The sequence below is a fragment of the Chionomys nivalis genome, chromosome 15 (genome assembly GCF_950005125.1).
Source record: "Chionomys nivalis chromosome 15, mChiNiv1.1, whole genome shotgun sequence".
NCBI lineage: Eukaryota > Metazoa > Chordata > Mammalia > Rodentia > Cricetidae > Chionomys > Chionomys nivalis.
Genome location: NC_080100.1, coordinates 33,684,254 through 33,709,587, shown reverse-complemented (window position 1 = coordinate 33,709,587; position 25,334 = coordinate 33,684,254). Strand labels below are relative to the sequence as shown.

General features: G+C 46.5%; 2 protein-coding genes across 2 annotated transcripts; both read left to right on the top strand.

Annotated features, from left to right (window-relative positions):
* Nucleotides 1-1,521: 1,521 nt before the first annotated feature.
* On the top strand, nucleotides 1,522-3,923 carry Ccno (cyclin O). Its single transcript, XM_057789941.1, has 3 exons — nucleotides 1,522-2,016; nucleotides 2,535-2,720; nucleotides 3,251-3,923. Exons 1-3 carry the CDS (start codon nucleotides 1,630-1,632, stop codon nucleotides 3,728-3,730), a joined length of 1,053 nt encoding a protein of 350 aa, XP_057645924.1. The 5' UTR covers nucleotides 1,522-1,629; the 3' UTR covers nucleotides 3,731-3,923.
* Nucleotides 3,924-7,534: 3,611 nt separating this feature from the next.
* On the top strand, nucleotides 7,535-14,056 carry Mcidas (multiciliate differentiation and DNA synthesis associated cell cycle protein). The gene is made up of 7 exons (XM_057790195.1): nucleotides 7,535-7,651; nucleotides 7,748-7,844; nucleotides 8,013-8,104; nucleotides 11,582-11,654; nucleotides 12,160-12,401; nucleotides 13,365-13,475; nucleotides 13,622-14,056. The coding sequence occupies exons 1-7, from the start codon at nucleotides 7,535-7,537 to the stop codon at nucleotides 14,054-14,056; spliced, it is 1,167 nt and encodes a 388-aa protein (XP_057646178.1).
* The last annotated feature ends 11,278 nt before the right edge of the window (nucleotides 14,057-25,334 follow it).

Sequence of the window (25,334 nt, the reverse complement as noted above, 5' to 3'; positions counted from 1 at the left end):
CCTGAGAAGAGTCAGAAACCCAGGCACTTGCGAGTTGAAAACCCTTCTCAGGTGATTCTCAGCGCCACAGGTGCTGCGATTTAAACCCGGAGCACAAAAGCTCCTTCGGGATTTTAGAGAATAGAAACAGTGGTGAGAACCTGAAATCCAGCCTTTTTCTCCCACCTTCTCTGCCGGGTTTCTAGGGGACAGAATCTACACGTAGACTACAAAGACTTTTCATCTCTCCTTGAAATAAGTGAGGATGGTTAAGTGTGCAGATTTCATGGCACCTAACAGCCTCATCCGTTGGCGTGCGTCTGTGCGGCTGAGTTTATCTAGGTGTCTTGCATCTAGGAAATGATCACAGTCAGTTCGTTAAAAGCCCTTTGTGCCCCAGGGATCCTGTTCCTAAAGTGTTACGGACGCTCTCTCCTTAGGATTCAAGAGTAGTGAAGGACTCTAAGCTGGGTTAGGACCCGAGTCTAGAGTAAACCAGTTGGGCCTGGAGGTGTCACATTCTCTCTCTCTCTCTCTCTCTCTCTCTCTCTCTCTCTCTCTCTCTCTCTCTCTCTCTCTCTCTCTCTCTCTCTCTCCTCTCTCTCTCCTCTCTCTCTCTCTCTCTCTCTCTCTCTCTCTCTCTCTCTCCTCTCTCTCTCTCTCTCTCTCTCTCTCTCTCTCTCTCTCCTCTGCCGGTGCGCCCCGCCCCCACCTCTGCATTCTTTTGTTTTTCTCCTCCACCCTCCCCGGGGAGCTAGGCTCAGCCTGGAAAGGCAGAGGGTTAGAAGCTAATGACCTAAACCAGAACACGCTGTGAACAATTCGACAGAAGCGCCACCTGCGACATTACCCTCGGCTTATTTGGCTTGGGATGAAAAGTGCATAACTGGGTATCCAGAGGGCAGTGGACCTGTGCGATCGTTTGAGGCTTTTTTTTTTTTTTTTTATGTTGTTGGATCATAAATACCTGGTTGGCTGACCGGGCTCCCACGTACATACTTAACAGATGCGAGTAATAGGTCAAAACTCTGCTGCCCGAGAACAGCGGGAATGAAATAAAATAGACGTAAACGAGTTCACAGTCCTAGCCCGATCTTGGTAGGGAGTTCAGATGCTGACCAATCTGGGTGAAGGTCGGCATAGAAGATGATCACACCAGGCCAGACAATCTAACCGAGGACAAAAAGCTGCCAGTCCTTTTCCTGTCTCCTGGGAGCAGCTTTTCCCTTTGTTCCTGAATCGCTCACCTGGGTGGGCCGTGGTCTTCAAGCTCTTTCACTCAGCGCGCGCAGCTGGCCTCAGGACCCGGGCTGCGGTTGCCAGGGTGACGCAAGACGCGCGCGGAGCCGCAGCTGAAGGCGGGTGCGAGGCGCGAGTTGCAACGCCTCCTGCCCCCCAGTGCCCCCGCTGTGGCCGCGCGTTGCGGGCACTCGAGGGGAGTGGCCCCGCCTCGGGGAAAGCGCGGCTCGGGGGCCGCTCAGGGCTCAGCCAGTGAGAGGCCGGGGGGAGTGGTGGAGGGAAGGCTCTGGCCGGGTACTTAGAGCTGCGCTAGCAGCAGGACCGGATCGTACTCGCACCCCTCGCACTGGCGTTCAAGGCCCGCCATAGCCGGGCGTCGTGGACGCCAGAGCGTCTACCCGATTTTGTATCATGGTGACGCCTTGTCCTGCCAGCCCGGCCAGCCCCGCTGCGGCAGCCGGAAGGCGGGACAACTATCAGAACCTCCGCGCCCCAGTGAAGAAGAGCAGACGCCCGCGCCTCCGGAGGAAGGAGCCACTGCGGCCGCTGAACGCGTGTTCGCTCCCGGGAGACTCCGGCGTCTGTGACCTTTTCGAGTCCCCCAGCTCTAGCTCGGACGGTGCGGACAGCCCTGTGGCGTCTGCGGCGCGGGACTGCAGCTCCTTACTCAGTCCTACCCAGCCCTTGACCGCTCTAGATCTCCAGACCTTCAGAGACTACGGTCAGAGCTGCTACGATTTTCGCAAGGCACAGGAGAGCCTTTTCCATCCGCGGGAGTCGCTGGCGCGACAGCCACAAGTGAGGCGGTTAACAAAGCCAGACCCCGGCCTTAGCGCTTCACATCTCTCGGGCTCGCTCTTTCCTTTGCTGCTGTCTCCCTTCGCAGCGCCCTAGTCGTTGCAGCCCATTTTCTGCCATCAATAGGAGCAATGGGGATCTTAGAGCACTGGGCCACTGACCTCGCTCTCTAGATGGAGAAAAGTGGGGGGTGTGAATAGCTGAAGTCTTTGCGTTAGTTCCGGGGGGGTAGAGGAGTTTATTAGAATGCGGAAAAGTCCGAAAATTTCTAGGTTAGAGCCCTAATTCCTAAGTTTGTTTGCACATCTACAAATGGACCCTTCCCCCACCCCTGATGCACGCCCTCCGTGCAGTACTGAGCTCGAGCCCACGCGTTCCGAGACTCAGCCAGGCCCGCACTCCACGTGTTTTCCATTTTTTAGGGCATTTAGCCTTTTCCTCTCTACCTCCATTCGGGGAAGCTCCCTGAATTATATTGGTCCCTTGCTACAGCACACTTCCTTTCTCCCTCCTGGCAGGTGACCGCACAAACCCGCTGTAAGCTGCTCAGCTGGCTCCTGCCAGTCCACCGCCAATTCGGCCTCTCATTCGAGTCGCTGTGCCTGACGGTGAACACTCTGGACCGTTTCCTCCTTACCACCCCAGTAGCTGCAGACTGCTTCCAGCTGCTCGGGGTCACCTGTCTGCTCATCGCTTGCAAGCAGGTACCTCCACCAGGCGTAGGGTGGGATGTCTTTGGAGGCAACCTCTCCAGTCGTGCATGGTTCAGGGTTGGGTGACTGGACCCATCTAGGCAGATGCTCGCAGGTCTTTATACGCCATAGCCTTAACTTCGTATATTTTCACGCGGAGTAAAATAACCAGTCCTTTCAGACCTCGAAGAGACAGGCTGTAGCCCGCCTTCCACACAAAATTTTGTGGCATTTCTAAGTCTCTGGAAAACATGGCTTTTTAATTCTCTCTCTCTCTCTCTCTCTCTCTCTCTCTCTCTCTCTCTCTCTCTCTCTCTCTCTCTCTCTCTCTCACACACACACACACACACACACACTTTTTTGAAGTTGGATTGTAGCTAGAGAAGCTGTTCCAAAAGCAACCATGCGTGGCTTAAGGGTAGAGTCGTGGAAAGGTGAGGCTGCCTGGAGGTTAGAGTCCCAGTTTTCTCCCTGATTTAAGGTGGGGCGCGCTTGGGGTCCAGGAAACCTCCAGGCCGGAACTAGAGTGCACTCTGTTGCAGGTAGAGGTGCACCCACCTCGCGTGAAACAGCTCCTGGCCCTGTGCGGTGGCGTTTTCTCCCGGCAGCAGCTGTGCAACCTGGAGTGCATCGTGTTACACAAGCTGCGCTTCAGCTTGGGCGCACCCACCATTAACTTCTTCCTGGAGCACTTCACTCACGTTCGCGTGGAGGCGGGGCAGGTTGAGGTCATCGGAGCCCTGGAGGCTCAAACCCTGGCTCGGGGAGTGGCGGAGCTGAGCCTGGCTGATTACGCTTTCACCAACTACACACCTTCCCTGCTGGCCATCTGCTGCCTGGCGCTGGCTGACCGCATGCTGCAGCTCCCTCATCCGCTGGACCTTCGCCTGGGAGAGCACCCGGAGGCCGCACTGCAGGACTGTCTGGGCAAGCTGCAGATGCTGGTGTCCATCAACAGTACCTCCCTGACTCACATACTGCCTCCCCGGATCTGGGAGAAGTGTAGCCTGCCCCAGAGTTAGAAGTAAAAGCACACCCTTGAGTTTCTTTTATTCCCGGGCCCTGGCTCTGTGCCCGCAGGAGAGTGTGCAGTATTAATCCAAAGAGAAGCTCAGGACTCCTGCTTGTAAATAGTGTACAGTAACAAATTCTTATTTATTTTGCAGAACACAAGGGCGGGGTGACAGTCCTGGCTTGTCTAAATGCTGCTGTTATCGGGTCTGTCAAGGTGGTCAGTCAAGGTGGTCGCCAATTTCAGAGTCTGTCTTCACTCCCAATATTTTACTCTGTAGTTAGCAGCTCTATGAAAACAATCTAGCAAGATTTTAGAAGCCACTGTTCCAGTAATCAGACAAGTCAAGTTTGCCTGTCTCTATCTTACCCCCCTCCAGCCTGGAGGCTGAGTCTCCCTCCCCCACACCAGTGGCCCAAGGAGTGTGAGACAGAGTTGGAAGTCATTGTAGAAGTCCGTTTTGTCCAGAAAGGCAGTGCCTGCCACTTACTGATGTGGGTCTGGCAAGTTTTAGGGACCAGGTAGGCATGTTAGCAGTGGGTAAAGCAAGAGACACCCCCTGGTGCACCCCCAAGAAATGTTGGAAAAGAAACTTTTTGCATAATCCTATAGCTGTTGCAGCCTGGGCCATCTCCTCTGCAGTTACACGCATGGTGCAGCTGACACTGCTGCAGAGCCCAGGTGAACAATGGCGTGGCCGTAATAAAGAATATACTGACTTACTTGCAACGTATACTGTGTGTTTAGCATTTATTTCACTCTTTGACAATGCAATTGAAGCAGTCAGTGGTCTTCCACTTTCCCAATGTTAGGACCCAAGACTTAGAGGCAACCTGGCCCATGAGTTTTATCCTTAGCCTCCTTGGTAAGCTGCTCCCGTTTGTTTTCAGAAATTCTTCTAAAGCCCCCTTTCTGTGGTCGGGACCTCATTAGTGCTCCTCGACTCAGCAATGCAGCACTGTTGTCTTTGCTTCTAGCCTTGCTACAGGACTCACTTTACGGATGGGATACTTGGTTGGGAAGTGGGAAGCTTCCTGGGCTGCTGGGGCTCTGTAATCACCCAGAGGCCCTGATCCTCAGCCCCGCCACCTGCAGCAAATTCATCAACTTCAGTGGATCTCGGGGTTAAGTTTAAATATTGTTCCTGCAGTGGGGTGGGGAGAATAGAATAGTGATTAAGTGAGCAGCCGTGAAGCCAGTTTTCCAGGAGACCTTGAGCCACTTCTCTCTAAAAATGGGATAAGTGCACCCTTGCTTAGGGGTACAGTGTGGCTACGCTGAGATGATCACATACACCCCACTCCTGGCACAGAGAATCCTCAAGCAGTGGCAGTGTTGGGAGAGATTATTCAAGATAAAACAAAACCTAATCAGGGTGAACATATGGTTCATTGTGTTGTGGAGGTTTTTTTTTTTTTTTGTATGATTGAAAACTTATGTGTTGGGTAAGAAATCCCAGTGCACTTCTGCATTTAGAATAAGTCAATGATGAATAAAATGCAAGGCCCCAAATTGTAGAGCCTCTGCACTCCTCCCTGATGGCTCTCTGGAAGCTGGATCCTTTACTTGCATGAGCATCAGACCACTCCTCTCTGGGTAGAGCAGTCTCCTTGAGAGTGGAACAGCTGTTGTGTGATGGCACAAGATGGGGGTGAGGATCCAGTCACCTGTCTGACTCTTACCCATCCATCAGGGTCCTCAGGTGAGACAAGGAGGCCCTTAGGGTCTGGCCCTCATGGAAAGAAGCCACTTTGGGGGTTGTTAGCTTCACTAACATCTAACAGTCCAATTGCTTCTGACATGTCCATGTTGTCCCCTAAATTTTCCAGAACTAGGGAGCAGAGCCAGGAACATTTGGGAGGCAGAGGCAGGCAGATCTCTGTGAGTTCGAGACCAGCCTGGTCTATAGTACGAGTTTCAGGACAGCCAGGGGCTGTTACACAAAGAAACCCTGTCCGGGAAGGGGGGAGAGGGGGTCCCAGAACAAAAGCAAACAACCAAAAGAAAACCAACCCCCCCCACACACACACATGCACAAAAACCGTAATTTGTCTAAGCACTAGCCACTGGGCATATATAAAGTGACTTCTCTTCCCAACTCTGCTGGGGTAGGTGTACTGCCGCTTTTCTTAAAGGCAGACCTGGTCTGGTGGGGTCTAACCTCCATCCTTGTGCATTTTCACACCAAAGCCAGTGTTTGCTCCCTGCCCTCCCCAACCCTTCATCTCAGAGGCACAGCTCATTTCAGTTCCTGTAAAAAGATCTTTTAAAATTCACTCACCACTATGCACCCCTCTTGGGAATATCTTGGTTCTTAATTCAGCTAATGGGTGCAAATAAAAGGTCCTTCCCAAGGTGGTGGTGCTGCCCTTTAATCCTGCCACTCAGCAGGCAGAGGGAGGCAGAGACAGGTGGATCTCTGAGTTCCAGGCCAGAGCGAGTTCCAGGACAAGCTCCGAAAAGACACAGAGAAACCCTGTCTCAAAAAACAACAAAACAAACCAAAGGTCCTTCCCCTGTGTTATTAGATGTAAGGCAAGAGCAAGGTGGCCAGCAGAAAGGTATGCAGATTCTTATTTCTGATGCTTGTTTACATCGAATTGATCTGGATGGTCCTGGAAAAGGTCCCCTCACCCAAAGATGCTCCATTCTGAGAGAGGTCTCTTTGTAGTAGACTCAAAATCTGGAAGATGCTTCTTTCAGGGAGAGAGGGGGCTGACTTGAAGAGAGATCTGTGTAACTGCAGGGAGAATACAGCTGTAAAGAGGACAGCCACATGCTAGGACAGCCAGCTGAGGCCGGATGGAAATGTCCACAGTAGGGATTTTCAGAAACCGAAGTAAATGTCACCCCCCCCTTTTTTTTCCTGAGACAGTCTTTTAGCTCAGGTTGGCCTATGAAACAGTATGTAGCCCAAGCTACTCTTGAATAAGTTTGAATTTATGGCAGTCCTCCTGCCTCAGCATGCTTTTTTTCCCCCTTAAAAGATGCTTAGACACCATTTCCGGAGAAGTTGCAAGGCTCAGGTACAGAGCGGAGAGTTTTTTTTTTTTTTTTTTTTTTTGTTTTGTTTTGTTTTGTTTTGTTTTTTTGAGACAGGGTTTCTCTGTGGTTTTTTGGAGCCTGTAGATCAGGCTGGTCTCGAACTCACAGAGATCCGCTTGCCTCTGCCTCCCAAGTGCTGGGATTAAAGGCGTGCGCCACCACCGCCCGGCTGAGAGTTCTTGACAGTAGGCAAGAATGAGAGACCAAATGAAAGCCATACCCCAAAATCCAGAATGTTGTTCAGATTTGAGAACTGTTTCTGTAATTTGGAGGCTGGCCTGGGAAGGCCCTTTTATTTCCCCACTAAAACCTTCTGGGAAAATTTCGGAGTTCTGCTTTGGAGATTGTCACTCCACACTTTGTGAACCGTGTGTCTGGGGTGGTAAGAAAAAACAATCATTAACTTTCACATCCCTGCTGCCCATAAATTGGAAAGCTAGGAACCGGTGGCGCCGGCCCTCCGTTCCCTCAACCCTCCCACCCCCTCCTTCGCCTGGCACAGCCAGGATGCTGTGGCGCCAAACGGCGCTCGCGGGTCGGGCCCCGCGCTCGTAGCTCCCGGGGGAAGCCGGGTTGCCAGGTTGGTTAACGCCTCCGCCCGTGCGCAGATTGTCCCAGGCTGAAGGCGCCACCTCTGGCGCTCAGGCGCGAGCCGCCCCTCCCGCGCAGCCCTTCTCCTCCAGGCCCTCCCTTCGCTCCTTCCACGCGCCGTTGCCCATCTCTGGCACCAACAGGTGCAGTAGCGCCGGGTGTGGGTCACCATCCCAGGATGCAGGCGTGCGAGGGCAGCGCAGCCGGACGCCGGGCCTTCGACAGCATCTGCCCCAATACGATGCTGGATCTGTCGCGGAGGCCACTCGGCAAGCCCGGGAAGCCAGAGAGGAAGGTGGGGATGCTCACTGTGGTCTTAGCTCTGGCAGAGTCTGCCAGCCCAATGCGCCCCGACAGCTGACCTGAGCTCCCCGTTTCTGTGCCCGGCTAGTTCGTTCCTCCATGGAAGTCCTTCTCCGGATGCGGCGGCGACAGCCCAGTGTCGGTGTATGAGGATCCCCCTGACGCACAGCCCGCTGCACTGCCAGGTGAGCCCCGAGGCACCTGCACGATGCCTCGATACCCTCGATTATGCCGGGTGGGTGCGGCACACGCGATCCGCAGCCCCTCTTTCCCCGGGCTCTGAGGTCCTGGTGGCGACCTGGCAGAGAGGCTTAGGGTTCGTTGGGTGCGTGTTTCCCGATCTTCCCGCGCAGCCCTCACCACCATAGACCTGCAGGACCTCGCAGACTGCACCTCGCTACTTGGCACCGAAGCGCCATCTAGTGCTGATTCCTCCGCCTCGCAGGTACTCTTTCCCTTGTTTGACTCTTGGCCCCCTACAGATTCAAACGCAAAACTGGTGGGTTTACTTCCTCAAAGGTCTCAAGACGGACTGGGAACACAGGCAAACTCAGCACTTGTGGGATGTCAAGCCTCCCAGATCCCAATTTTCTCTCCCCCCCCTAGTATGTTATCAAGTTCTCATTTTCGGGGCTGGTTGGCCAACTTTTACTTCAGGGGCCCTTCATTATTATACTGAACAAGGCAATTCGGAGCTGGTGGCTGCGGAACTACGTGAATGGGCACACGCTCACAGAATAACTGTTTTATTTATCATCCACTTCCGGTCTCTCAAGAACCATTTATATTTCGTGGGTGCCAAAGGACTATCAAAGTCACGGGGGTGGGGTGGGGAGGACAAAGTTTTTGTCTCTTAAGCAAACTGGTGGAAACCATTCTGTCTGCAGCAGCTGGCCACTTTAAATGTTTTATTCTATTCCTCTGTTGGAGCCCACAAGACTATACAATGAATGCACAGCTGACAGACTAATGGGCAGATCCATGGGAAGTGTATATGTCCATGTCCACATGGAATAACCCATTTTGCAGAGCTGCGGGGAACACTTGTCTTTTGGAAAAGTCGCTCTTATATCTGTGGAAACCTTGGGAAGCCACGATTCTTCCCTTCAAGATAGGATTTATTCCCAAAACACCTCAACAGTGTGACTTCTGCACAGGCAACGGAGTGACTTTGCTCCATTCCCCAACACCATGAGGCCTTGTAGCGATGACATTCACTCTTTGTTCTAGCAGTCAAATTTACATAGAGTCAACTCCACAAAATTGCCTGCTAACAGACCACATAGAAATTTCTATAGAAGACAGCACTGAGCAGGAAGGCAGCATGCCCCACCTTTGCTAACAAACAAATCTGGGCATCCCCAAAGCTGGTTATTACAAGAAATTAGATGAGGAGAATGGGGGAATCCAGGATTCAGGGATGTTTAATAACTTTATCTAATAGTTTGGGATGCCAGATACTTCCTCTTCAAAGTTGTTTCTTTCCTGGGTCGGGCCACCTGTTCCGGAGTACTGCTTTGTTGGCTTCTACCTGCTCTTTTGGTGACTTTATCAGAAATTATCACATATTATCAATGTCCTTGCCTATGGAATTTTCCAACTATGTTTGTAAAAACTACAAACATCACGGAGATCAGCCTGTACTCTTCTCCTCTTCCTCCTCCTCTTCCTCTTCTCCTCCTCCTCCTCACTACTTTTTCTACTTCTTCTCTTTATTCTTTCCCTTACTCTTCTTATTCTTCCTCTCCTCCATGCCCCCTTCACTTCACTTTCTCCCCTTGTGTGAAAACTACAGAAGATTCAGAGGTAATGTACTTGAGTTAATTTTTTACCCTCAGATCCTTGCCTTCCATAGACATCCAATCCTGAGTCCTGAGGGAGTACTGAGGCTGGTACTCAAGGCCCCCATTACCCCCATGCAACATTCTAGTCCCTTGCCATCTTGGGGAAGAGAGACTTCCCCCTTTCTTTTGAAACCCCTACTTCATCTCATTTCCACCTCTCGCCATCGCGGACACATCCCTGGCAGAGAATGGAGGCTCTCTGCTCTGGTGCCTCAGAGGCCAGGGACTCAATTCTTCTTTGGTGGCACACGAAGCATCTGGAAGGACAGGGGTCTTATCCAGATGAGAACCCAAGGGAAGAGGACTCCTTCCAGTTTCCTAACAGCAGGTGCTGGGACCACAAGGTGCATAGGGACAGGCCCAGTACAGAACTCTGCAAAATTTGTGACCACCATGAAGAAGTGGCTGAGCAACACGTTTAAGGACTCCTGTGCCAACTTTTTATACCCTTAGGGAGGAGCTCAGGGTACAGGTGGTGCCCAGAAGTGGATCTTAAGGCAGAGGGTGGGAGGGACAACCATCCTGCAGAGACTGCTTCATTTTTTTTAGACCTGATGTTCAAATAAAGAAGTCAAGCCTGGGCCTCTCTCCTGACCCAGAGTCCTCAGTGTCCGCAGCTGCTGAGGTCATCTGTCCTCTTTTGTCCATAAGGGAGTCTGGTTCTTGAAAATAGGGCCATAGAGAAGGTTAGAATCGGGGTTTGTTTCGATTTTCCAAAATATATGACTAGGAAAGAAGGGCTTCCGGGAGAACAGAATGATCAATACAAAGATAAGACTCAATAGTGGAATCAGTAGGCATTTCCGGTGCGTGCCTGGGATGGATTCCCTCATACCAGCATCCAAGAAAGTCCTTTCCCCTTTCGAACTCTGGCCTCCAAGGAAGCGGGGATTCCCAAGAAGACAGACAATGATGTGGCCATGTCAGGCTGGTCACTAGGTGTTGGGTAATCCTTCTTCTTCAGGATTCTCTCTCAGAGGAAGAGGAGAAAACATTCTGTGGAGCCTGCCTGCTTTCCACACTGGTGGGAGGGTTAACTGAGAGATTACGGAAATAGGAACATGTCATTGACTTGAAATGCCCATCCCTTAAGAGACTAGGAAGATGCCTGGACCCCTACCTTCTTACCATTTCCTTCTCTCTTAGGCACCTGGGAACCCTGGTCAGGCAACATGGAGGTGTATCCCACCATAGGTGAAAAGCCAACTCCAACTTTTAGAGAAACTGAAAAAAACAAAACAACAACCCATCAACAGCAACAGCACACACACACTAACAACAGCAACAACAACACACACACTAACAACAGCACCCACACACTAACAGCAGCAACAACAACACACAACACTAACAGCAGCAACAACACACACACTAACAACAACAGCACACACACACTAACAACAGCAACAACAACACACAACACTAACAGCAGCAACAACACACACACTAACAACAACAGCACACACACACACTAACAACAACAACAACACACACATGACACCATAGCTGCTACAATCTCTTGAACAGACACCTTTCATAGTATTCCTGACCCCATTGGTCACAGCCCCACCCTTCCCTTTCCTTTACTGGTGAAGTGGTTAGCACTTTAGGCCTAGACTTCGCAAGCCTTGGTGCCTGTCCTGGTGTTAACACCAAGCTTTGGCTCTTAAAAAGGTAAGGGTGGGGGGGGTGGTTTAAGTAGGAACTGCAATTCTATGGGTGCACAAAGAATATCAAAAGGAGTCAGCATGGCTGCCTGATGACCCACGTGTGAGAAAGCTCAGGTGGGCTGTTCAAAACCCAGCTGGACTGGCAGGCATGAACTGCTGCGCCTGTGGTATTTGAGACTTGCAAGAGCAATGCTCACGCTTGCCAGCCCAAGGTAAACCTACTGTTCTATGGGTGAGGTGAAGCTTATTATTATTATTATTATTATTATTATTATTATTATTATTTTGTGAACCAGAGTGCATGCAGACTAACCTTAGAAGCTTCAAGGATGTCTGTCTGTTTTTTTAGAATTGTTCTCCGAAGCCCAGACTCAGTGTTGACTGGCTCACACCATTGCTTTGTTTTAGAACCCTTCCTTGCAAACTGAAGAAGATTTCAGCCTGCAGAATTTCAGAGACACTGTGGATGATCTCATTGCAGGCAAGTGCAGTCTCCTTGCAGTTAAATGACAGAAGGGATGTCACCTACCAAAACCATACACTTCAGATCGTGACGTAGTGAAGGTGGTCAGCCTGGCCGCCTGACACTGGCCAGCCTCTCTTTCACCAAGGGGTCGGACTCTCCCTAACTGAGGAAATGGGGAAATTATGTCACGTGGTCTTTAGGCTATGGGTTTCTCAGTGTAGGTTCTGGAAATGAGGTAACCCATTCTGTGATGCGGTGGGTCAGAAGTTAAATGACAAGTGTCTACAGAGAAACAAAACCTTGTATGCTTCCCAGGCCCCAAGAGGTTTGCCTGAGTTCCTTCAGATTAGCTCAGCAGGTGCTTTTGAAAAAAAAAAAAAAAAACAGTGAGTAAGACCAGGAATCATAAACTTTGCCTTATGAAGAAAAACTACAACCCAAATGTCTGGGAAACGTTTTGCCCCTATGGCTAGTTGGACACCATCTGGAGGCAGCCAACCCAACTTTTGCTTTCTCCCAGATTCATCCTCTTTGATGTCGCCTCCTCTGACCGACGGTGACTTTCCCTTTTCCCCATGCAATGTTTCGTCTTTCGGGCCCTGCCTCTCGCCATCGCTGGACCCACCCGCCTTGGGGTCTCCACAGCTGCCCCCACCACCCTGCGCTCCAGACCTGCCGCCACCGCCAACTGAGCAGTACTGGAAGGAGGTGGCCGACCAGAACCAGAGGGCACTAGGGACAGCTCTCATAGAGAATAACCAAGTAAGGACACTGGTGGCTAGGAATCCTGGGGTGCGGTCAGGGCCTAGTACAGATCACAAGTTGGGAACTGTGAAGGTTGGCGCACGCTTCTGTAGACCCAGGGGTTCTAATAGCCGGTACTGTTCAATTGGCCAAACTGGTTCTGAACTCGCTAAATCGAGATAATCGCACCCACCGGACATTCTTTTCTCTCTTTTTTTTTTTCGGTTTCCTTTTCTTCCCATGCCACTTCTTTTCTTTTGGAAAACAGGATTTTCTGTAGCCCAGGCTGGCCTCTAACTCCCTAAGTAGCAGAGGATGACCTTGGTTGAACTCCTCATCCTCCAGACACGCATCACCGTTTCTGGTTTATGGGATTCTGGGTATCTAACCCAGGGCTCCATGCATAAATACCCCACCAAACAGTACTACACTCCCAGCCCTTTTCTTTTTCTCGAACTTGCCATGCAACACACACAGGCTTGCCTAGAACTCTGATCCTCCTGCCTCAGTTTCTCCTAGTGCCAAGATTACAGGTGTGCACCACTGCTCGGGAATTCTGTCAGATTGGTAATAGTGCTAACAATATTTATGGAAGTTTTCTATGTGCCTGACTCTGTGTTTACCAACTTATTTTCTTCTCTCATTTTATACAACACAGAAGCTAGACAATCCCACTAGCCCCATTTTTATAGATAAATAAATTGAGACATGAGGCGGTTGAACTTCACAGGGAGCACCTAGAAGGGCTTGTTGTCCAAATCAATACTCTTGACTACCACAGAAGAACACATTAACGTTTAACTGAGATATGGTTTATCACACAACTATTTTGTTTAAAAAAAAAAGTCAAATAATTGGCTACTGTCAGGAAAACAAAGGTCTGTGGGTCCTCTGTCCCGATGTGATGTCAGGGTCTGAGTTCAGTTCCTGAAGAGTGGACCCAGTATTGTGGCCTCTCTGATGTTAGATGTCCTACTGCAGCTGCACGTGACGCTGACGCAGAAGCAGGAGGAGATCGCCTCACTCAGGGAGAGAAACGTGCAGTTGAAAGAACTCGCCAGCCGGACCCGGCACCTGGCCTCAGTGCTGGACGTGAGTGGACAGGCGTGCGGGACACCGTCGGAAGTGTAGCAGCGGCGCCTGTGATGGGGCCCCTGGTGTCCCTTGTGTAGCGCGCCCGGGGCTCTTTCTGTTCACGCAGCTCCAGGCGAGTCCTCCTGGCTCTTCATCTTTTACAGAAGCTGATGATCACGCAGTCCCCGCCAGAGCCCTTCCAGATCAAGGCGACGACGAAAAGAAGCCTGGAGGAGCTGCTCTGTGCGGCGGGCCAAGCAGGACAGGGTTGCTCGGAAGTGGACGCCATCCTTAGGGACATCTCCCAGCGCTGCGATGAAGCCCTGCAGAACCGCGACCCCAAGCGACCTCGGCTGCAACAAGAGCCAGGCACCAAGAACTGCAACTCCAGGAACCTACATGGTGCCTTCCGAGGGCTGCGCACCGACTGCAGCGCCAGCTCAGTGAACCTGAGCCACAGTGAGCTGGAGGAGGGCGGCTCCTTCAGCACGCCCATCCGCAGCCACAGTACCATCCGAACACTGGCCTTCCCCCAGGGCAAAGCCTTCACCATCCGGACAGTCACCGGTGGTTACAAATTCCGCTGGGTCCCCAGCTGAGAAGGGATGTGGTTTCCCCTAAAACACTGCCCTGTGACCAGACGGAAGCTTCTACAAGCCAGTGGTTTCCAGAATTCTCTGCAATGCCATTCTGAAATGCGAGAATGCCATTCTGAAACTTAATTTTTTTTTTTCAAGAACAACAATGGTCCTGAAATGTTGACACCTGCGCTCTAAAAAGCTCTGCTCTGGAGCATGGGTGTATTGCTCACCTCTCCATGGTGAAAGTGTGTAAGTGTGTGTATACACATGCACACGTGCTACACACACATCATAGTCCAACTTAGAAGTATTTATTTTCTAGCGCTCTGAGTTTGTTTGTTTGAGCCAGACGTCACCTGGCCCAGGCTGACCTCAGGCTTGCCGTTATGATGGCTTCGAACTGTGGGCCCTTCTGCTTCCACCTCCTGGGATTGCAGGTGTTCGCCACCGCACGTGGCTGGCTTTAGCTGCGTTTTAAAGTCATGGGTGCTCCAGATTTATAAGAAGGGAGAATAGTGCAAAAAAATGATTTTTTTTCCACTAAAGGGGCTTTCTTGGACTCATCCGATCCCCAGTCACTTCAGGATTCCAGACCCAGAAGTGGTATCTGTGTGAGGGTTTCAATACATTTCCCTCAGTCTTCCTCAGTCTTTGGAGCACAACTAACAGTGTCACTACTGAAACATTTATTTCAGTTGGAAAAGAAAAGAAAAACAGGCAAGGTTACACAATTAGGTAAGTGCTGATGCAGAACAGGCGCTAAGCGCATTTGTTTAAAGTCACTCCCCATAATTCGGGAAGATGTGTAGCAGGAGGGCTGGAGAAATGACTCACAGTTAAGAGCGCTGTTGCTCTAGCAGAGGGCTAGAGTTCAGTTCCCAGAATTCATTTCGGTGGTTCACAACTACCTGGGAGCTCCAGTCCTGAGGGTCTGACATCCTCTTCTGGCATTTGTGGGAATATGCAAACTTCTAGGACACACACATACACACTTACACACACAGAGATATGCAAACACATGTACACACACATACATACATAGACACAGAGATATGCAAACCCATGTACACACACATACATACATAGACATAGAGATATGTAAACACATGTTCACACACACAGTCATATAAATCCCTTTCTACCTTTTGTGGGCACCTGAACACTCCTGGAACACACACACACACACAAACACACACACGTAGACACACACGAGAGAGGGAAAGGGAAGGGGGGAGGGAGGAAGGGAGAAAGAATTCTTTTCTAAAAAAAATTATGGCAGTGTCTCCATGCATTCAGCTTTATCAGTGCAAATAAAACAGAACAACCGCAGCCAAACCACACTGAGTTGAGAAAGGCCAGTTGTTTTAACAAACGACATACACCGCACAAAGTGGACCACTCATCACGCTCTGCGTTACGTGCCTGGATCTTCTAAGCAGAATTTAGTGAACTTTGCTTTGATTCTTCCCTTCCTTTTCCCACACTCGGTTCTGGAAATGGCATGAATGGCGTATGTCACATGCGATCTGTGTCGGCCTGCACAGTTCTCCCTCTGCGGGTCCCCCTGCTCCCCGGTCAGCTTGGGCAAGCCTCCAGACACATTGCCCCACAGTGCACAGCTGGTTCTTCAGTCTGAGTGGACATACCGGGTAGCAGGTGGGTTGGTTAAGGTGGCAGGACCTGCTCCTCCACTTTGTCGTGGGTACTGCTATCTGTATTTAAATAGTCATTTAGAAACAAAAAAATGATAAAATAGACCATGTTTCCTCATATTTTGTCTAACAAATGAACTGAAAAAGTGGGTTGTTAAGATTTTTTACCCATAGGCTCAAATACACAGTTACCACATGTCAGGATCATAAGAAACAACAATGAAGTCAGAAAAACAAAATAGATGAATAAAATTTTTTGAGCCTGTCATGATAAACAATGACCCTTCCACTCTTTGCTTCTCATACTGAATTACCTTCAATGATCACGTACTGTAAAATATATTTGGTTTCTTGTATGCCTAACAAAATAAATTGGATTTCTTTTCTATCTTGTATCTAGATTTTAAATAACAGTCAGTCAATGTTTCAAATATTTATTGGTCACTTGTATTTTTTCTTCTGAGAACTGCCTATTCGGCTCATTTAACCCAGACCCTTGGATGATTTGGTTTTTTAGTGTTTAATTTTTGTAGTTCTTTATATAGTCTAAATATTAATAACTAAGTGGATAGCTTACCCAGACCCCCCCACCTCTCCATATCTGTCTCTTTCTTCCAGTGTCTGTTTCCTTTGTTGTTTCTTCTTGGGATTATTTCCTGTGCCCTTGGAATCTCTCAGAAAGTTCTTACCTGTGCCTGTATATATCCTGAAACACTTCCTCTCCATTTTTCTCTAGCAGCTACAAATTTCCAGGTCTCACATTAAGGACATTTATTCAGTCTGAATTTTTGTACAGGGTAAGAGATAGGGATCTAGTTTAGTTCTTCTATTATGTGGGCATTTCCCAGCATTGTTTGTTGGAAAAGAATCTCCCCCCCCCCAGTTATGTTGTTGACAGCTTTGTTGAAAGTTAGTTAGCTGTAGCTGTGTAAATTTTATTTCTGGGTCTTTCATTCTATGACATTGATAAGCATGTCTGTTTTATCACCGTTTTTGTTGCTATGGGTTTGCAGAATAATTTGATATCAGGTTTGAGACACATTAAAATTTCCTCTTTTTGCTTTACATTGTTCATATTACTTCTCTCTCCTTTCCCCTCCCTTCTTTTCTCACTCTTTGGTCTCTGCATCTCACAGAAAAGAGTGGTGGCAGGCGGATCTCTGGGAGTTCAAGGCCAGTCTGGTCTACAGAGTGAGTTCTAGGACAGGCAGAACTATTACACAGAGAAACCTCATCCCACAAAACAAAGAACAGCAATAACAGAGTACACGCACCTTGAAGTTCTTTTCCCACTTCTGCAGCAACTCACCTGAGGCTGGCAACTTGAAAAATTTAGTTCACAGTTTTGGAGGTCTAAGAACATAATGGCAGCATCTGCTGGCTCTAGCGAAGAGAAATTCTGCCTAAAAGAACACAGGGTGGAGGCATCACAACAGCACTGGGAAGGGGGGCCTCTCAGGTATGCAGTAATCTAAAGAGTGAGGAGGGGCCAGACTTGTTCTTCTAGAATAGTCTCTCTCACAGAATAGAAACTACTTTAAGCCCTTCTAATGGCCCCACAGACCAATTCCCTTGAACTAAGCAGTGACCTCTTAAAGGTCCTGATACATCAACACTGTCACATTGGGGTTCAATCCTCTGACACATGCACTTTGGAGGACAGCCTTAGGTGAGCAGCTCTACTGAAGACATTCACAACAGCTCCTGGGCACTGACGTAATTGTGGGGAAGAACCACAGGAATAGAGAAGTCTAGTTCTTCCTTTCCATCAGACTCCCTCACTTCAGTTTCCTCAGTCTGGGCATCTTGGTCCTGATGCTGCTCAAAGATTTTACCTTGGGAGAGATGGACTGACTTGAGAAGAGAGTATTTCACATATATCTCAGTGTCCTGGAAGTATGGGCAGGCTTAAAATTGTATCCCTATGATGCTTCTAACGCTCAGAAAGCGTGTGAACAGTAGTCCTTCCCCACTAACTTCCTTAGCTGCCAGTTTTATTTACATCACCTGTCTCAGCAAGCCGTCTTCATCTAGAGTCTCCTCTACCTATCAGGACTGAACTTGGCTTATTTGTTTGCACAGACAAAGCAGTCTCCACACATGCACAGCCTCTTCCGTTGCCTATGTCCCCATGAGAGGGACACATTTGCTGCCACTGACAAATCATTGTTATCATCCCAAGTTTGTAGTTTCCTTTGGGGCTCTCTCTCGCCACTGTGTAAGGGTTTGACTGAATCAATTCTGACATCTCTCTACCGGCGGAGTATCATACACAGTGGTCTCAGAGCCCCAAACAAGCTTTTGTAGTAATGTAATTGATCCTTCCCCTCAACCTATGGTGATCTCTGTTTTCTTCTCTGTCTTCATAGTTGTACATATTCCATAATTTTGTAAAATCGAAGTCATACACTATAGTCTCATGAAGTCAGTTTCTTGCAATTAGTAATATGCATTCATGTCTTTCTCGTGGATCTATAGCTTATTTAATGGTTGATAACATCCCATTATCTTCATGCCCACAGTTTAATCACTCATCGACTGACAGACATCTTATCAGCTTCTAAATGTTGGCAATTATGAATCTGGCCTTGGTGTGAATGAGAATGACCCTCAGAGACTCATATATTCACTACTTGGTTCCCAGTCGGTGGAACTGTTTGGGAAGGATTGGGAGGTGCAGCCTTCTTGGAAGAGGTGTATCATGTAGGCCAGACTTGGAGTTTTCAAAAGTTCTCACCATTCCTAATTAGTTCACTCCTTCCTACTTGGTGACTAAGATGTAAGCTGTCAGGAACTGCTCCAGCAGCAAGCCTGCCTGCCTACCTGCTGCTGTGCTTTCTGTCTTGGTTGTCATGAACTTCAACCCTCTCCAACTGTGAGCCTCACATTAAATGCTTTCTCTTCTAAGTCACTTTGGTCACGATGTTTTGTCCCAATGACCAAGAGAATAACTAAGAGGGTGTGTTTTTTAGATGATTCTAAATTGAATCATATTGGCAGGGAAAATTAACCATTGTGACAATCTATGAGCAAAAAGAAATATAACCAGAAACGGTTGCTTGCAGAGTGAGAGAACACCAGCATTACACAAAGCAAATACAAACTACAAATCCAGCCTCAGCTGCGGGATGGACAGCTGTGACCACTTAGGTTTCGGCTTTTTTGTTTCTAAACTGAAAACAGACATGTTCGCATTTAAATTTGGGAAATTTTGCTAATACTTATTCTTATAAAACTCCATAGCAAGTGTCTTAACCATAATGTGTGTACCAGGATCAGAGAGCTCTGCCAAGTGTGGGGAGAAGAGAATAAGTGAAGCCATGTGTCAACTTTACTTTTATGGGACTTTTTGTTTCTCCTGTAGCCCAGGCTGGCCTCGGTATCTCTATGTAGCCCCAAATGACCTTGAACTTGTGCTCCTTCTGTCTCCACCTCCCAAGTGCTAAGCTTGCAAATGTTCACAAAAGCAAAGTCATGAAATACTGGTTCTCCGACTCAGGACCCCATGTCTCTAGGGAAGCACTCTGCCAACTGAGCTACTAAATCCAGCCCTAAGTTGTTTTCTGATATAGTTTCATATGTAGCCCAGGCTGGCCTGGAACTCTCTATGTAGTCAAGGATAACCCTCCTTCTCTTCTTGAATGCTGGTGTTATAGTTGTGGGCCATCACATCCAGTTTATCGAGGTTTCAAATGATTTCAAAGTTTCATTATTCCACAAATAATGAAAGTAACTACATCAAAGAAAAATGTCCCTTTCTGGGACATCTAAAAACTTGATCTACTATAGAAGATTAACACTTGTGTTTGAACTTAATGTAGAAGATTCCTTACTTAGGAAGTATTTGGGCTTATACTGACTGATTGTGTGTGTCAACTTGGTAGAAGCTAGAGTCATCAGAGAGGAAGGAGCTTCAGCTAAGGAAACGCCTCCATGAGATCCAGCTCTAAAGCATTTTCTCAATTAGTGATGAGTGGGGGAGGGCCCAGTGCATGGTGGGTGGTGCCACCCCTGAACTGTGGGTTCTGGCATAAGAAAGTCAGCTGAGCAAGTCAGGGAAGCAAGCCAGTAAGGCAAACCCTTCCATCAGCTCTGTATCAGCTCCTGCCTCCAGGATCCTTCCTTGTTTGAGTTTCGATCCTGGCTTTTTTCAGTGATGAACAGTACTATGGAAGTGTGAGCCAAACAAACTCTTTCCTCCCTAACTTGCTTTTTGATCATGGTGTTTCATCACAGTGATAGGAACCCTGACTAGGAAAGGGCTCATAGGTTCATCTTTCTGGGTCTGGGTTACTTCACTCAGGATGTTTTTTTTTTTTTTCTAGTTCCATCCATTTGTATGCAAATTTCAAGAATTTCAGGATGTCTTTTCTTCTGCTGAGTAGTACTCCATTGTGTCAATGTACTACATTTTCTTTGTCCATTATTTGGTTGAGGGGCATCTAGATTGTTTCCAGGTTCTGGCTGTTGCTAATAATGCTTCTGTGAACATATTTGAGCAAATGTCCTTATAGTATGATTGAGCATCCTTTGGGTATATGCTAAAAATTGGTATTGCTGGATCTTGAGGGAGTTTAATTCCCCATTTTCTAAGAAGCTGCCATATTGATTTCCAAAGTGTCTGTACAAGTTTGCATTCCCCTTACTCTGGATCCTCTCTAGCATAAGCTATCATTGGTGTTTTTGATCTTAGCCATTCTGACAGGAGTAAGATGGAATCTCAGTTGTTTTGATTTGCATTTCTCTGATGGCTAAGGATGTTGAGCATTTCCTTAAGTGTCTTTTGGTCATTTGAGATTCTTCTGTTGAGAATTCTCTGTTTAGATATGTACCCCATTTTTATATTGGATTATTTGGTATTTTGGTGTCTAGTTTCTTGAGTACTTTATATATTCTGGAGATCAGTCCTCTGTCTGATGTGAGATTGGTGAAGATCTTTTCGCATTCTGTAGGCTGTCATTTTGTCTTATTGACTGTGTCCTTTGCTTTATAGAAGCTTCTCAGTTTCAGGGTGTTCCATTTATTAATTGTTGCTCTCAGTGTCTGTGCTATGAGTATTATATTGAGTAGATATGGAGAGAGTGGACAGCCTTGTCTTGCTCTTGATTTTAGTGGAATTGTTTTGAGTTTCTCTTCATTTAATTTGATATTGGCTGATGACTTGCTGTATATTGCTTTTTTATTATGTTTAGATAGTTCCTTGTATCCCTGGTCTCTCCAATATCATGAAAGGGTATTGGATTTTATCAAATGCTTTTTCAGTATCTGATGAGATGAGCATATTTTTTTCTTTCAATCATTTATAACGTGGGTTACACTGATCTTACATCTCTGGGATGAAGCCAACTTGATCATGGTGGATGATTTTTTTGATGTGTTCTTGGATTCAGTTTCCAAGTATTTTATAGAGTATTTTTTGCATCAATGTTCATGAGGGAGATTGGTCTATAATTCTCTTTCTTGGTAGAGTCTTTGTGTGGTTTTGGTATCAGAATAGCTGTAACCTCATAAAAAGAGTTTGGCCATATTCCTTCTGTTTCTATTGTATGAAACAATTTGAGAAATATAGGTATTAGCTCTTTTTTGAAGTTCTGGTAGAATTCTGTGCTGAAACTATCTGGCTTTGGGCTTTTTTTGGTTGGGAGACTTCTATTTCCTTATAGGTTATAGGTCTATTAGATTTAATTTTGGTATTTGATACCTATCAAGAAAAATTTCCATTTCTTTAAAAATTTTCAACTTTTGGAGTACAGGTTTTAAAAGTATGACCCAATGATTCTCTGGATTTTCTCAGTTTCTGTTGTTATGTCCCCCTTTTCATTTCTGACTTTGTTAATTTGGATGTTCTCTCTCTGCCTTTTGGTTAGTTTGGATAAGGGTTTGTCTATCTTGCTGATTTTCTCAAAGAAGCAGCTCTTTGTTTCATTGATTCTTTATATGGTTTTCTTGGTTTCTATTTTATTGATTTCAGACCTCAGTTTGATTATTTCCTGTCTTCTACTCCTCCTGGGTGAGTAATTTTGTTCTAGAGCTTTTATGTGTCCTGTTAAGCCACTAGAGTGAGATTTCTCCACCTTTTTTATGTAGGCACTTAGTTCTATGTGCATTCATTTTTGTTGAATTCTAGGAAGTCTTTAATTTCTTTATTTCTTCTTTGACCCAGGGGTGATCCAGTTGAGCACTGTTCAATTTCCATGAGTTTGTAGGCTTTCTGAAATTAGTGTTGTTGTTGAGTTCTAGCTTTAAGCCACAGTGATCCAGTAAGATACACAGGGTTATTCCAATTTTTTTTTTGTATCTGTTGAAGTTTGTTTTGTAACAGAGTATGTGGTCAATTTTAGAGAAGGTTCCATGAGGTACTGAGAAGAAGGTATATTCTTTTGTGCTTGGGTGAAATGTTCTATAGATGTCTATTAAGTCCATTTGAGTCATGACATTTGTTAGGTCTCTTATTTCTCTGCTAAGATTCTGACTGGTTGACCTGTCCATTGGTGAGAGTGGGGTGTTGAAGTCTCCAACTATTAGTGTGTGGGGTTTGATATGCAATTTAAGCTTTAGTAATGCTTCTTTTACACATTTGGGTGCTCTTGTATTTGGGGCATAGATGTTCAGGATTGAGACTTCATCTTGATGGATTTTTTCCTATGATGAGTATAAAGTGTCCTCCATCTCTTCTGATTGATTTTAGTTTGAAGTCTATTTTGTTAGATATTAGGATAGCTATACCCACTTGATTTTTAGATCTATTATATTGGAAAATCTTTTCTCAACCCTTGACTTTGTGGTAATGTCTGTCTTTGAGGTTGTGGTATGTTTTTTGTATAAAACAGAAGGATGGATTCTATTTTCATATCCATTCTGTTAGCCTGTGTCTTTTTATAGGTGAATTGAGTGCATTAATATTAAGAGATATTAATGACTGTGATTGTTAATTCCTGTCATTTTTGGTGGTAATATTTGTGTGTTTCCCTTCTTTGAGGTTTGCTGGTGTGAGGCTATCTGTTGCCTGTGTTTTTGTGGGTGCAATTAGCTTCCTTGGGTTGGGGTTTTCCTTCTAGTACTTTATGTAAGGCTGGGTTTATGAATAGGTATTGTTTAAATCTTTTTTTGTCATGGAATATCTTGTTTTCTCCGTAGATGGTGACTGAAAGCTTTTCTGGGTATAGTAGTCTTGGCTTGCATCTGTGGTCTCTTAGTGTCTGCAGCATCTTTATCCAGGACCTTCTGGCTTTCATGGTTTCCACTGAGAAGTTGGGTGTAATTCTGATAGGGCTGCCTTTATATGTTACTTGGCCTTTTTCCTTTGTAGCTCTTCATATTCTTTATTTTGTATGTTTAGTGTTTTGGTATATGGTGATAGGACTTTTTTTGGTCCAGTCTATTTGGTGTTTTGTAAGCTTCTTGTACCTTCATAGGCATGTCCTTCTTTAGATTGGGAAAGTTTTCTTCTATGGTTTTGTTAAATATATTTTCTGTGCCTTTGAGCTGGAGTTCTTCTCCTTTCTTTATCTCTATTATTCTTAGGTTTGGTCTTCTCATGGTATATCATATTTCCTGATATTTTGTGATAAGGATTTATTGTATTTAATATTTACTTTGACCAATAAATATATTTATTCTATTGTATCTTCAATGCCTTTTATTCTTTCTTCCCTCTCTTGTATTCTATTGATTATGCTTGCATCTGTAGTTCCTTTTTGTTTACCCATATTTTTCATTTCCAGAATTCCCTTGGTTTGTGTTTTTTTTATTGCCTCTATTTCAGTTTTCAAGTCTTGAACTGTTTGAACTGTTTGCTTCACCTGTTTGATTGTTTTTTTCTTGGTTTTCTTTAAGAGATTTATGAATTTCTTCCATTTTTTTTTCTTTTTCTCCATTTCTTTAAGGGAATCTCTCTTTTCCTCTTTAAGGGTCTCTATCATCTTCAGATAGTTATATTTTAAGTTGTTTTCTTCTTCTTCTGGGTTAATATGATCATGTCTTCCTGTTGTATGACCACTAGGTTCTGGTGCTACCTTGTTGTGTTTTAGGTTGTTGCATTGGCAACTACCCATATCTTCCCCCAATTGGTGCTGGCAGTGTCTTTGCCTCTTCGTCCAATCCTTACAGTCAGTGTCTGTGTCTCTGGGATCCTCTCTTGTACAGATTGTTGTGGTTTCTGTCTGTGTCTTAGTGAGCCGCTCTTGGTCCACTCTGTGCGGTCGCTGTCTGTGTGTCAGAGATTCTCTGTGGTCACTGGGGATGGGTGGGTTTGGGGGCAGAGTGGACTTGTAGTTTACAGGGTCTAATTGATGAGGGGTGTGTGGAAGCAGCTTTCTGCCTGTAGGCTTTCTGTCTGAGTCAGGAGGGAAGGGGCCTAGGGTTTTGTCCTGGTACCAAGGGCCTAGAGATTGGGGTGTTCAGCTGGTCACTCACCTTTTTGTATGCTCTGTGTTATCACAGATAGTATGTGTCAGAGATCCCAGCATTTTTAAAGAAAGTATAAGAAAAATTAACACCAGCACTCAACAAAAATTCTCAGGATATTTATGGGGTCCTCTGAAGATTAGTTGGATTTTAATCCTAGGTAGCTGCCTTTGAACTGTGGGGCTGTGGGAATGGTATTTAATCTGTGACTCCTGCTGAATTGGGTCATACAGACACTGTGACACTCAGTCTCACAGGCTTTGTGCACATCTGTGTGATGATGAGTTCATGTACACACTCATGTAGAGCTGAAGACAGATAAAGCATGTCTCTGTAGAGTGTTTAACAGTTTTGAAGCACGGAGTTTCCACTCCTCAGTGAGCAAATGGTTTTTGGCACTGGGTGTTGTTTCCACACCTTTCCTCTGTTAGTTCTGAGGGTTCATCACCACGTTAATTCTTTCACGTATTTTCTGCTAAAGTATCAAAAAATAGTACTGAAAAATGTGAAAGCATTCAAATTCCTTTTTACTGGTAAATGTTTGAATAGATATATTTATCCTGAGCTGAACATTGCACAATGTATACATGTACAAAAACGCCTATGGAATCTCAGAAATTAGGTTTCAGTTAAAGACTACGTATAATGTGGAGTCTGGGGGTGTGGCTTAATGGTAAAATGCTCGCTTGCTGGGCAAGCTTGAGGACTCAAGTTCAGATTCTTAGTTCATATAAAGCCAGGAAGAGTGGCATGCATGTGTAACCCAGTGGGTGGGGCTCAGAGGGTGGAGACAGATGGATTCTGGAGTAGGCTGCCTAGTCAGTCTAGCCAAAATGATGAGCTCCAGGTTTGGGGTGTGGGGGGGGGGGGCTCTGTCTCTAAAGTTTGAAGGGGAATGATTAAGACTCCTAATTTCAACCTCTCACTTCCACATGCAGACCCATGGGCACATGCATTCGCCCATGTATACTTACCAACACATACACACCAGCGCACACACACATGAACACACGCGCGAGTGGGAACACACGCGCACTCACACATACACACAGAACATCCAGATAAAGAAATTTCCACGTTAAAAGCAAACTCATAAAAATCAAAGGCGTTTTTGGCAATCAAGAACCAGCCAAATTCCTGATTGCGTGAGTTAAAAGAAGAAAACGTGTACGTTGTGCTAAAATGTGTGTAACACACGTGTGCACATGTGTGAGCATGCAGTGGAGATTTGAGGCTGA

Excerpts from the sequence above, each read along its gene's own strand:
- Ccno (XM_057789941.1), top strand. The coding sequence starts at position 1,630 with ATGGTGACGCCTTGTCCTGCCAGCCCGGCCAGCCCCGCTGCGGCAGCC. Across the intron at positions 2,017-2,534 it reads CGCTGGCGCGACAGCCACAA|GTGACCGCACAAACCCGCTG; the intron begins GTGAGGCGGTTA and ends CCCTCCTGGCAG. Across the intron at positions 2,721-3,250 it reads TGCTCATCGCTTGCAAGCAG|GTAGAGGTGCACCCACCTCG; the intron begins GTACCTCCACCA and ends ACTCTGTTGCAG.
- Mcidas (XM_057790195.1), top strand. The coding sequence starts at position 7,535 with ATGCAGGCGTGCGAGGGCAGCGCAGCCGGACGCCGGGCCTTCGACAGC. Across the intron at positions 7,845-8,012 it reads ACAGCCCGCTGCACTGCCAG|CCCTCACCACCATAGACCTG; the intron begins GTGAGCCCCGAG and ends CTTCCCGCGCAG. Across the intron at positions 13,476-13,621 it reads ACCTGGCCTCAGTGCTGGAC|AAGCTGATGATCACGCAGTC; the intron begins GTGAGTGGACAG and ends CATCTTTTACAG.